Source organism: Pogoniulus pusillus, chromosome 33 (genome assembly GCF_015220805.1).
Source record: "Pogoniulus pusillus isolate bPogPus1 chromosome 33, bPogPus1.pri, whole genome shotgun sequence".
Lineage (NCBI taxonomy): Eukaryota > Metazoa > Chordata > Aves > Piciformes > Lybiidae > Pogoniulus > Pogoniulus pusillus.
Genome location: NC_087296.1, coordinates 13,431,996 through 13,445,007, shown reverse-complemented (window position 1 = coordinate 13,445,007; position 13,012 = coordinate 13,431,996). Strand labels below are relative to the sequence as shown.

Sequence of the window (13,012 nt, the reverse complement as noted above, 5' to 3'; positions counted from 1 at the left end):
TGCAGGGCTCTCCTCCCCTCCAACAGCTTCACACCTGCTCCTAGCTTGGTGTCATCTGCAAACTCACTGATGCTGGACTCAATCCCCTGCTCCAGATCAAGATATTGAACAGGACTGTGCCCAGCACTGATTACTGGGGCACAGCACCAGTGCCAGCCACCAGCTGGATGTGGCACCATTCACCACCACTCTCTGCTGCACAAAATGCTGCAACAGAAACAAGTCAGGAACCTGAGATGTGGTGTGCAGGGAAAGCAGAGATGAAACAAGACTGGGACTTGCATTTCCTAAAGACATTTGTAAGCACACAGGGACATAATTCAGAGAAGAGCTCAGAAACCATTACAGAGGAAATGACTCAGAGATCATTGGAGCTGGCAAATTGTCTGACTCACACACACATGCATGGAAAGAGGCTTTGCTTGGTTGTCACCCACAGCAAAGCCCAAGGTGCTTGACTTGTCTTGGCCACATTTACTCTGCTGCAACCTCCCAAGTGAATCCCAAGTAACAGAGACAAGATTTTAGTTACAGAAGCAGATTCTGCCTCCATTTCAGGACCTTCAAAATTTGCTTACACAGCATTTCTGTGTTATTCAGGGTAAGACAAACTGAACTCTGCATTTGCAGGTTCTTTTCCATACACAGGTCAGTTTGTGTTTCCTGCACAACATAGAGGACAGGATAACTGCCATTCAAATAGGAACAAGGATCTGCATTTTGGAGTGGCTAACTGCCTAGAGTGGGCAAAATGGAATCACAGAATGGTTTAGGTTGGAAGGGACCTCAAAGATCAGCCAGTTCCAACCTCCTGCCATAAGCAGGGACACCTCCCACTAGAACAGGTTGCTCAAGGACTCATCCAGCCTGGTCCTGAATGCCTCCAGGAAGGTTGTGGAGCACAGAAGCACCCAATGTGATCACACATCCCTGGGCAACCTGTGCCAGTGTTTCACCACCCTCAACCTGTGCCAGTGTCTCACCACCCTCACTGTAAAGAACTTCTTCCTAACAACCAGTTTCAGTCTTCCATCTGCCACTTCAAACCCATTCCTCCTCTTCCTGGCATTACAAGACCTTGTCAAGAGTCCCTCCCCAGCCCTCCTGGAGCCCCCTGCACATACTGGAAGGCTACTCCAAGGTCTCTTCATAGGGTTTATGCTCCAGGCCTCTCCCCAGCTTTCTTGCCTGTCTCTGGACACCTTCCAGCACCTCAACATCTCTCTGCAGTGCAGGAGACCACAGCTGGACAAAGCACTGAAGGAGTGGCCTGAGCAGTGCTGAGCACAGGGGCACAAGAACCTCCCTTGTCCTGCTGCCCACACTGCTCCTCAGCCAGCCCAGGATGCCATTGGCTCTGCTGCCCACCTGGGCACTGCTGCCTCAGCTTCAGCTCCTCTCTCCCAGCACCCCCAGCTCCCTCTCTGCCTGGCTGCTCTCAGCCACTCTGGCCCCAGCCTATAGTGCTGCTTGGGGTTGTTGTGGCCAAAGTGCAGAACCCTGCCCTTGGCCTTGTTAAATATCATCCCCTTGGCCTCTGCCCACCCATCCAGCCTGGCCAGGTCCCTCTGCAGGGCTCTCCTCCCCTCCAACAGCTCCATAGCTGCTCCTAGCTTGGTGTCATCTGCAAACTCACTGATGCTGGACTCAATGCCCTGCTCCAGATCATCACTAAAGACATTGAACAGAGATGTTAGTAGTGGCTTGGGTTTTACACTGAAGAGAAAGGCACCACCCCCCCATGCTCTACAGGCTGGCAGTTGCCACAGCTCTGACCATTCTCCCAAACCTTGGCTTTAACTGAGTGCTGGCAAAACAAAATCACCTGCAAATCAAACCCAGAGCTTCTGGGTGGCTGGGACAGAAAATGGCTAACTGGAAATTGTCCTCTAAGTCTCTTCAGGAGAAACTGATACAAGATGGAGGGCTGGGAGATGAACCCACAATTAGCTGTAATCACCATTATGAAAGTTTAATTGTAATGAATGTGAAAGCACTGATTAATTGCTGGCAGGTTTTACCTGTTTGAAAGGTAAGGGGAAAACAACTCAGCTTTGTAAAAAGCCTTGGGTTGGAAATGCAGTTCAAGGACCAATCTCCCTGATGGATGGCAGGGGGAAGAAGTGGAGAGAGTGAGCCCATCAGACTCTGCTTTTTAATTTGGGCTCCCTTGTGATTAAGCAGAGAATTTGTGTTCATTTCCTACGACAGTAATTAAGGGGAGGCACTCCAGACTTGCACATTCCAGGGGGATCATTTAAAGCCTGGCTTCATTGCATGCTTCTTCTATTAATGAGCCATTTCTGCTTCAATAAAGCACTGCCTCCTGCCAAAGGAACAAGCCCAGTGAGGAGAGGGAGCTGGGGGTGTGCAGCCTGCAGAGGAGCAGGCTCAGGGCAGAGCTCATTGCTCTCTACAGCTGCCTGAAGGGAGGCTGTAGCCAGGTGGGGTTGGGCTCTGCTGCCAGGCAGCCAGCAACAGAACAAGAAGGCACAGCCTCAAGCTGTGCCAGGGCAGGTTCAGGCTGGATGTTAGGAGGAAGTTCCTGGCAGAGAGAGTGATTGGCATTGGAATGGGCTGCCCAGGGAGGTGGTGGAGTGGTCGTGGCTGGAGGTGTTGCAGCCAAGCCTGGATGAGGCACTTAGTGCCATGGTCTGGTTTCTTGGCCAGGGCTAGGTGCTAGGTTGGGCTGGCTGAGCTTGGAGCTCTCTTCCAACCTGGCTGATTCTATGATTTCAAAACCTTAAGGTGAGCTGTGGCTGGCCACAAGAGGCCAAGCACGCTGGAGCTGGGGAGACTGAAGATTTTTCAGAGGGCAGGGGTGAGGGGAAGCACAAACATAAAGGCTTCAGGTGGGATTCTGTGTTTGTGCACATCTGTGAGTCTGTGCACACACACACAGAGCACTGTGCAGCTGGTGGCAGAGGCAGGGCAGGGCAACAAAGCAATCCAGCTCTGGTCTACAGCTGGATTCTGAATTCAACTTGATGTACAAAAAGGATGCACAGATCCCTGAAAGGAGGTTGGAGTGAGGTTGAGCTCTTCTCCCTAGTACCAGGTGATAGAAGGAGAGGCAATGGCCTGAAGCTGTGCCAGGGATGGGTTAGGTTGGACATGAGGAAAAATCTCTTCTCTGCAGGAGTGGTCAGGGATTGGCACAGGCTGCCCATGGAGGTGGTGGAGTCCCCACCCTTGGAGGTGCTGAAGACATTTGTGGGCATGGCACTTGAGGACATGGTTTGGTGGCCATGGTTGTGTTGGGTTGATGGATGGGCTGGCACTGAGTCTATTGAACCCAAGGGAAGGTACCAGCAGCTTCTCACAGAAGCCACCCTTCTAGACCCCTCACTACCAAACCCTGGCCACAGAAGCTCAAGTTGGATTGGCCAAAATGTTCCAATTCCACATGCAGGCACAGAGGGGACAGGGGTCTGGTTTCACTCTCTGGCAGCATATACAAAGGGAACTCAACACAGCTACAGACACTTCATTTTTGTAAAGCTGAACTGAGGTGCTCAGCTTTAGGGATCTGAATTGGGAAGCTTAATGTGAGTAGATAAAGAATCACAGAGTGGTATGGATTGGAAAGGACCTCTGGAGATCATTGAGTCCAACCCCTCCTGCCAAAGCAGGGTCACACAGGGCAGGGCACACAGGAGCACATCCAGGTGGGTCTGGAAAGTCTCCAGAGAAGGGGACTCCACAGCCTCTCTGGCAGCTCCAGGCCTTCAGCACCTTCACACCAAAGAATTTTCTCCCCATCTTGAGGTGGAACTTTCTGGGTCCCAGTTTGTGTCCATTGCTGCTTGTCCTATCCCAGGACAGCACTGCACAGAGCCTGGTCCCTGCTTCTTGCCCCCCAGCCCTCACCTGTTTGTAACCATTGCTCAGATCCCCTCTCAGCCTTCTCTTCTGCAGCCTACCCAGCCCCAGGGCTCTCAGCCTCTCCTCATCACACAGATGTTCCAGTCCTTCATCACCCTCACAGCCTCCATTCTAATCCCTCTTAAACCGGGAAGCCCAGAACCAGACATGATATTTCAGGTGTGGTCTCAGCAGAGAGAGGAGGGATAATATCATGACACAGCAGAGGAGCAGGGGGACAGCCTCATTTCCAAAGGAAGAGGCAGACAGTGCACAGCAAAGAGCCAGCACCTGCAGGTTTGTTGGCCAAGCACCTAGAGCCCTTGGAAGAAGAGAGGCTCTTTCAAGGGAGCAAGGGGAAGGGCACGTACGGTGTGGAAGCCTGCTCCTCTGGTCACAGACACGGCACTGGGGGTTCCGTGCAGGCTGCCCGGGGACATGCTCCACGAGTTTGCAGTACATCTCCCGCCCCTTCTCTCCACAGGTGGCGTTGGTTGTGATGAGAGCATTCGTAGCCAGGTTCAGCACAGCGGGAAACAGCCCTGCAGGGAGACCAAAATGGCATGAGAAACAAAATGGCATGAGAAACAAAACGGCATGAGAAACAAAACGGCATGAGAAACAGCAGCTGTGGCTTGGCTTGGAGTGATGGGGAGAGTGGTCAGGCACCTCCCTGGGCAACATCTGCCAGTGTCTCACCATCCCCACTGCAAACAACTTCTTCCTAACATCCAATTTCAATCTCCCTCTTCCACTTTAAACTCATTGTCCCTTGTCCTGTCATTACCAGACCTTGTTAATAGTCCCTCCCCAGCCCTCCTGCAGCCCCCTGCAGATCCTGCAAGGCCACTCCAAGGTCTCCTCCAAGCCTTCTCCTCTCCAGGCTGCACAGCCCCAACTCTCTCAGTCTGTGCTCACAGCAGAGCTGCTGCAGCCCTCTCAGCATCTTGGTGGCCTCCTCTGGGCTGGCTCCAACACTTCCATGTCCTGCTTGTGCTGGGGGCTCCAGAACTGCACCCAGGACTGCAGGTGGGCTGTGAGGAGAGCAGAGCCAAGGGGCAGAATCCCCTCCCTTGCCCTGTGTCCACACTGCTCTTGCTGCAGCCCAGCACAGGGCTGTGTCTGGGCTGCACTCACACTGCAGAGCAAAAAGAGCAGAGCAAAGGGGCAGAGTCCCTTCCCTTGCTCTGCAGTCATTGATATTATGACAGCACCACTTGCATTAGTGATGTTCTTCAGGAGGTCCAAGATCTGGGCTGGTGCTCCCATGCAAGACCTCCCAACAGGTCCTGACCCTCTCTTCTGCCGTGGCAGTGTCATATTGGAGAAGTTATAACAGGAAAAGGGAAAGCAGCTCTGTGGAGAACGACCTGGGAGTGCTGGTGGGCAACAAGGTCACCATGACACAGATGATGTACTCCTCCATCCTTCAAACACTCCAGTTAGAACCCTGGAGTTGTACCTTGAACAGGAGCCAGAGATGGAGGTCAAGTGTGGAAATGCAAGGAGCAACCCAAGAGTTTTCCATAACCAAACCTTGAATTCCTACACAACTGGACATGAGAATATTGGATGCAAGTTACCTCTGGAAACTTGTCAGCAGGCACTTTGCACTCATCCTTACATCTCCCTGGGAATGCTTTTCCTGCATCTATTATATTCCATTATTCTATTCTACTACATTAATATTATAGTACATAGAAATGTTTGGGTTGGAAAAGCCCTCCAAGACCATCAACTCCAACCAACACCACCATGGCCATCAAACCATGTCCCACAGTGCCATGGCCACAGGTTTCTTGAACAGGGATGGGGACTCCACCACCTCCCTGGGCAGCCTATGCCAAGCCCTGACCACTCTTGCAGCAAAGAAATTATCCCTCATTTCCAACCTAACCCTCCCCTGGCACCATTCCAGGCTATCTCCTCTCCTTCCCCCTAATATTAGGGGGAAGAGACCAACCCTAAACTCACTGCAACCTTCTTTCAGGGAGCTGCAGAGAGCAATGAGCTCTGCCCTCAGCCTCCTCTTCTCCAGACTAGACACCCTCAGCTCCCTCAGCTGCTCCTCCCCAGACCCTTCCTCAGCTTGGTTGCCCTTCTCTGGACCTGCTCCAGCCCTTCAACGTCCTTCTTGTAATCAGAAGCCCCAAAGCTGATCACAGCATTCAAGGTGTGGCTTTGCCAGTGCCCGGTACAGGGGGAACAATCACTTCCCTGCTCCTGCTGTCCTCACCATGGCTGATGCAGCCCAGGATGCTGGTGGCCTTCTGGGCCACCTGGGCACTCCCTGGCTCACCTTCAGCTGCTCTCACCCAGGACCCAGAGGTCTCTTTCTGCTGGGCATTTTCCAGCCAGTCTGCCCCGAGCCTGCACTGCTGTTATGTTCTTTGGCAGCCCTCTGGTTACAGCTCTCTGGCACACATGCTGAGTGATGTCTCATCCTTCTCCTTCAGCATGTCTGAGTGCTCTGCTGGCCTGAGCTCTCTGTAGCAGCAAGCTATAAAGACTACAGACCCTGTGGAGAACAATCATTAAGGCTGCTCGCCCTCCTTCCCACCAAACACTGATCAAACCCTTTGAGCTGTGGCAGAACTGAGCCAGGGAGGCAGAGGGATTTGATTTGTTGAGCGTGTACCTTAGCCCTTCACATCTCATCACATCACATCACTCAGTTTTGCATCCTCAGGAGTGTGACTTGCAGGTTAAACTAAAACAAGAACAACAGAATCTGAGGCATGGATTTGGATCATATTTGAAGACTGAAGCAGGTTGCCCAGAGAGGTGGTTGAGACCCCATCCCTGGAGACATTCAGTGTTGAACCTGACAGGGCCCTGAGCAGCCTGTTCTAGTTGGAGATGTCCCTGCTGACTGCAGGGGAGGTTGGAGAAGATGACCTCTGAGAGTCTATTCCAGCCTGATGCACTCTGTGGTTCTGTGTGTGGTTTATTTGGTGACAATTTCCCCTTGGCCCAAAGCCACCTTTCTGCAGTTCATTCAGCTCCTAACCCTACTGCATGATCATAACCTTAAACCCAGGCTTTATGCAAAACCAAACCTGCAATCATTGTACCCTGATAGATCTCCCTTTATCTTAGCTCTCCTTTTCCTCCTCCTCAGATGGACAGAACTATTCATAGGATCATAGGATCATGGGATGTTAGGGGTTGGAAGGGACCCAAAGAGATCATCCAGTCCAACCCCCCTGCCAGAGCAGGACAATCCTATCTAACACAGATCACACAGGAACACATCCAGACCGGCCTTGAAAAGCTCCAGAGAAGGAGACTCCACAGCCTCTCTGGGCAGCCTGTGCCAGGGCTCTGGGACCCTTCCAGTAGAGAAGTTCCCCCTTGTGTTGAAGCAGAACCTCTTTTGCTGCAGCTTACACCTGTGACTCCTTTTAGTGCTTTCACTCACGTCACAAAAACACAGAGTGTCAGGGGCTGGAAGGGACCTCCAGAGCTCAGCCAGGCCAAGCCCTGCCAGAGCAGCAGCACCCAGAGCAGATCACACAGGAACACATCCAGGCAGCTCTGGAATGTCTCCAGAGAGGGAGACTCCACAGCCCCCCTGGGCAGCCTGTGCCAGGCTCTGTCACCCTCACAGGGAAAAATTTCTCCTCATGTTTCCATGGAACTTCCTCTGCCTCAGCTTCCACCACTGCCCCTTGTGCTTTCCCTGGCATCACCCAGCAGAGCTGGCTCCAGCCTCTGGCTCTCACCTGCACATCTTTATCGACAAGACTGAGGGCAGCCCTCAGGCTCCTTCTCTCCAAGCCCCAAGCCCCAGCTCCCTCAGGCTCTCCTCCTAACAGAGCTGTTCCATTCCCTTCATCATCTTTGTGGCTCTGTGCTGGACTCTCTCAAGCAGTTCTGTGTCCTTCTAGAACTGGGAGGCTCAGAACTGGACACAGTACTCCAGATGCGGCCTCACCAGGGAAGAGTAGAGGTGGAGGAGAACTTCTCTCAACCTCCTCACTGCAGGTCACTCAGTGCAGTCTGAAGGAGACCTGCAGGCAGGCTGGGAAGGGGCTGTTTAGAAGGGCTTGCAGGGGTAGGATAAGAGGTTTGAAACTGGAGCAGGGCAGATTTAGGACAGATATTAGAAGGAAGTTCCTCACAGTGAGGGTAGTGAAACACTGCAATAGGTTGCCCAGAGAGGTGGTGAAGGCTCCATCCCTGAGATGCTCAAGGAGTAACTTGATGGGCCCTGAGCAACTGCTTTGATTGGAGGTGTTCTTGCTGGCTGCAGGTGATGTGTGCTGGGAGTGGGGAGAGGGCAGAAAGGGGAGAGCAGACAAATGTTGTTTACACAGAGGAGCAGGCTGGTGGGAACGACAGAACAAAGGATTGCACTTCCCAGTGTCCATCCCTTGGACTCCCTGCTACTTCTAGAGGACTTTTCTCTGTGCTTAAGACATCCAGTTTGAAACCCACAATAAAGAGAGGCAGGAGCAAGGTGGATTCAGCAGGACAAGTGGAACTCAACGTGGCACTGAGGCACAAGGCTCAGTTTACAACCCCTGGGGATGTCATGTGTAAAGAGTCATAGAATGGTTTAGGTTGGAAGGGACCTCAAAGCTCAGCCAGTTCCAATCCCCTGCCATAGGCAGGGACACCTCCCACTAGAACAGGTCAATCAAGGACTCATCCAGCCTGGTCCTCAGCACCTCCAGGGAGGTTGTGGAGCACAGAAGCACCCAATGTGATCTTCGATCACACTGGGTGCTTCTGTGCTCCACAGCCTCCCTGGGCAGCCTGTGCCACTGTCTCACCACCCTCAACCTGTGCCAGTGTCTCACCACCCTCAATGCAAGCAACTTCTTCCTAACATCCACATCCAATCTCCCCTCTGCCAGTTCAAACCCATTCCTCCTCATCCTTTCATTCCCAGACCTTGCCAATAGTCCCTTCCCAGCTCTCCTGGAGCCCCCTGCAGATACTGGAAGGCCTCAAAGCTCATCCAACTTCGACCGCCCAACACAGGCAGGGACATTTTCCCCTAGAATAGATCACTCAAGAACACATCCAACCTGCTCCTGAGCACCTCCAGGGAGGCTGTGGAGCACAGAAGCAGAGAATGTGGACAAGATGCTCTTCGAGGGTCCCTTCCAACCTGCCGCACTCTGCGCTTCTGTAATTAACCTGTTTGCCATTTGAGTACAAGCTTGGGTGGCCACGGTGCAGCTGTGCTCTGACACTGTGAGCCAGTGCCTCTCAGGTTCCCTCTAAAGCCATGTTAAACACTCTGCTGGAGCAAGGCAACCCATGAGTTACTAACCTGTCCAACTTGTCAAGCCAATCGATAGCTGAGATTTTACTGTGCAGCTCGCCGCTGCCGTATAGATTACAGCTCACTTTGCTCACCCTTTACAATCCATACACTTGTTCTTGTCTTTTTCCTCACTGCACTCCGTGGTAATGGGGCCACACAGCAGCCATCCCTGCAAGCAGGAGCAGGGTAGATGAATTAACAGCTGCAGATCTTCCCCTGTTGACTCGCAGCCTCATTATGCTCTTTTTAGGCTGCGCAAAGTTAATAGCGCAAGAGGCAGCAATCAGTCTTTGCACAGAGCCTGGCAGTTGGGTTGGAGTTAGGAACCTCATCCCCTGCAGAGTGAGCCTTATAAAAGAGGACAGAAGGATCCCACATGCAAGGAATGGCAGTACATGGCACCAGGAGAGGAAATCCTTCTACAGTCATAGACCTTATTGCTGTCTACAGCTACCTGAGGGGAGGTTGTGGCCAGGAGGAGGTTGCTCTCTTCTCTCAGGTGGCCAGCACCAGAACAAGAGGACACAGCCTCAGGCTGTGCCAGGGGAGATTTAGGCTGGAGGTGAGGAGAAAGTTCTTCCCTGAGAGAGTCATTGGACACTGGAATGGGCTGCCCGGGGAGGTGGTGGAGTCGCCGTCCCTGGAGCTGTTCAAGGCAGGACTGGACGTGGCACTTGGTGCCATGGTCTGGCCTTGAGCTCTGTGGTAAAGGGTTGGACTTGATGCTCTGTGAGGTCTCTTCCAACCTTGGTGATATTGTGATACTGTGAATGCATCAGGTTAGAAGGGACCCTCCCAGGTCATCCTGTTGGCCCTGTCTCCCTACCCCACTGTGAGCAGGCACAACCCTAACTAGATCAAGTTGCTCAGGGCCCCACCAGTTTTGACCCAGGGACTTCAAACACATCTCTGGACAACCTGTTCCAGTATTTCACCCCCCTCATTGTGCAAAGCAGCAGAAAAACAAAGCAGCCAGAAAGCTTCCAGCATCACATAGCTAAGGAACTATGACATGGCCACACAGGACTCATGCCAGGGCTCTGAGTTTAAATCTAAGAGACAAGTCAGCAACTCATCAATTACAACAGAACTGCACTCCCAGGTAACCTCTTCTATGTACAGTGCAGCTTAGGGCAAAGCCACTACAGTACAACCTTTACTGCAGCCAGAACAGGCAACAGGCATCAAAATCAGTGTGGAGATTGAGAAAGATTGGCATTGGAATGGGCTGCCTGGGGAGGTGGTGGAGTCACCATCCCTGGAGGTGTTTGAAAGGAGGCTGCATGAGGCACTCAGTGCCATGGTCTAGTTACTTAGAAAGTGTTAGGTGACTTGATGATCTCAGAGGTAAATTCCTGGATAATCCTGTGAGTGTTTCACTGAGAAGACCTTCAAGCTCACCAAGTGCAACTGCTATCTAACTACCAGGGTCCCTGCTACACCATATCCTTGAGCACTAGATCTAGATGGCTTTTAAATACAGATTGAACCACTTCCCTGGGCAGCTTGTTCCACTCTTATGGGTCCCTTTCAATTCAAGACATTCTGTGATTTTATGATACTGCTTTGTACAGCATTCTCAGCAAGTCTGCAGGTGGCACCAAGCTGTGTGGCACAGTCAACTTGCTAGAGGGCAGGGATCCATCCAGAGGGACCTGGACAGGCTGCAGAGCTGTGCCCAGGCCAACCTCATGACATTCAACAAGGCCAAGTGTGAAGTCCTGCACCTGGGTCAGCACACTCCCAAGCACAACTCCAGGCTGGGTGGGGAATGACTGAGAGCAGCCCTGAGGAACAGGCCCTGTGGGTCTGGGGTGATGCAAAGCTCAACAGGAGCCTGCAGTGTGAGTGCAGCCCAGACACAACCCTGTGCTGGGCTGCAGCAAGAGCAGTGTGGGCACAGGGCAAGGGAGGGGATTCTGCCCCTTGGCTCTGCTCTCCTCACACCCCACCTGCAGTCCTGGGTGCAGTTCTGGAGCCCCCAACACAAGCAGGACATGGAAGGGTTTGAGCCAGTGCAGAGGAGGCCACCAAGATGCTGAGAGGGCTGCAGCAGCTCTGCTGTGAGCACAGGCTGAGAGAGTTGGGGCTGTGCAGCCTGGAGAAGAGAAGGTTTCTAGGAGACCTTGGAGTGGCCTTGCACTATCTGCAGGGGGCTGCAGGAGGGCTGGGGAGGGACTATTGACAAGGTCTGGGAATGGCAGGAGGAGGAGGAATGGGTTTGAAGTGGTAGAAGGGAAATTGAAACTGGATGTTAGGAGGAAGTTGTTTGCAGTGAGGGTGGTGAGACACTGGCACAGGTTAAGGGTGGTGAGACACTGGCACAGGTTGCCCAGGAAGGTTGTGGAGCACAGAAGCACAGAAGCACAGAAGCACAGAAGATCTTTGATCACATTGGGTGCTTCTGTGCTCCACAACTTCCCTGGAGGTGCTGAGGACCAGGCTGGATGAGTCCTTGAGCAACCTGTTCTAGTGGGAGGTGTCCCTGCCTATGGCAGGAGATTGGAACTGGCTGAGCTTTGAGGTCCCTTCTGATCCAAACCATTCTGTGAACCTATGAAATAAGGCTTTGCTTTTAAATTGCACTGGTTGTGCAACCCTGATCACTGGAGGAAGCAAGGAAATTAGTCCTGCTTGCCAGTACTTAATAAATTAATATTCCTACAAGAGAAGAATGAATGAGACTCATAGAACCACAGAGTGCAGCAGGATGGAAGGCCACCTTGCCCAGCCCCCCTGCAGTGGGCAGAGGCATCTCCAATTAGATCACATTGCTCAGGGTCCCTTCAAGTTTGTCCTTGAATGTCTCCAGGGATAAGGTCTCCACCTCTTGAGTACTGTGTTCAGTTTTGGGCTCTCCAGGTCAAGAGGGATCTGCTGGAGGGGGTCCAAGGGTGGGCTATGAGGGTGATGAGGGGACTGGAGCGCACTGCCTGATAAGGAGAGGCTGAGGGACTTGGGGCTGCTTAGTCTGGAGAAGAGAAGACTGAGAGGGGATCTAATAAATGTCTATAACTATCTGAGGGTTGGGGGTCAGGAGTTGGGGACAGGCTCTGCTCACTGCTCCCTGGGACAGGACAAGCAGCAATGGATGGAAGCTGCAGCACAGGAGGTTCCAGCTCAACACAAGGGGGAACTTCTTGACTGGAAGGGTCCAGAGCCCTGGCATAGGCTGCCCAGAGAGGTTGTGGAGTCTCCTTCTGTGGAGCCTTTCCAGGCCTGTCTGGATGTGTTGCTGTGTGCCCTGAGCTAGATTGTGTGGTCCTGCCCTGGCAGGGGGGTTGGACTTGACAAGCTTCTTGGATCCCTTCCAACCCCTGACATGCTATGTGCCTGTGTGATCCACCACCTCTCAGGGCAACCTGTCACACTATTCCACCATTCTCATTGCAAAGAACTTCCTCCTGATGCCCAACCTAACTCTGCCCTGCTGCAGTTTACAGTTCTAGCACTCCAGAAGATGAAAGCACTGTCTTGAATCCTTCAGTTAACCTCTTTGAACAGGAATTAAGCACGAGAATGTCCATAATGCTGGTATAAACCATTCACCCTTCCTAAGATTCCCATCTCAGCAAGCACAAATCCTCAGGGAGAAGGCAAGAGAGCTCAAGACAGCTTAGCTGCTTTGTTATCAGAAAACTTTGCCTTATTTTTCATGATGGTAATCAGCAAGCAGCAATATTGCAAAACTGCTGCACTGTTTTGTGCATCTTCACATTGAATTCCTCACTAAATGACAAAGTTTACTGAGCTATCAATCCCTCCTTGAATTGTATGAGCATCCTGCTCAGGAAAGCCTTCCCAAGACATGACTGACTATAATTACAGACAGCTCTTTGCTCTTTATTGCCAAATACCTTCAGTAATCAT

At 52.2% G+C, this 13,012-nt stretch overlaps 1 protein-coding gene across 1 annotated transcript in view; it reads right to left on the bottom strand.

Moving 5' to 3' along the window:
• The window catches only part of LAMA2 (laminin subunit alpha 2), a 554,587-nt gene that overhangs the window by 432,260 nt on the left and 109,315 nt on the right, over positions 1-13,012 (bottom strand). Inside the window, exon 2 of the mRNA XM_064170111.1 lies at positions 4,236-4,406. Within this exon, the coding sequence (XP_064026181.1) occupies positions 4,236-4,406 (171 nt within the window). The remainder of the gene's footprint in view (positions 1-4,235; positions 4,407-13,012) is intronic.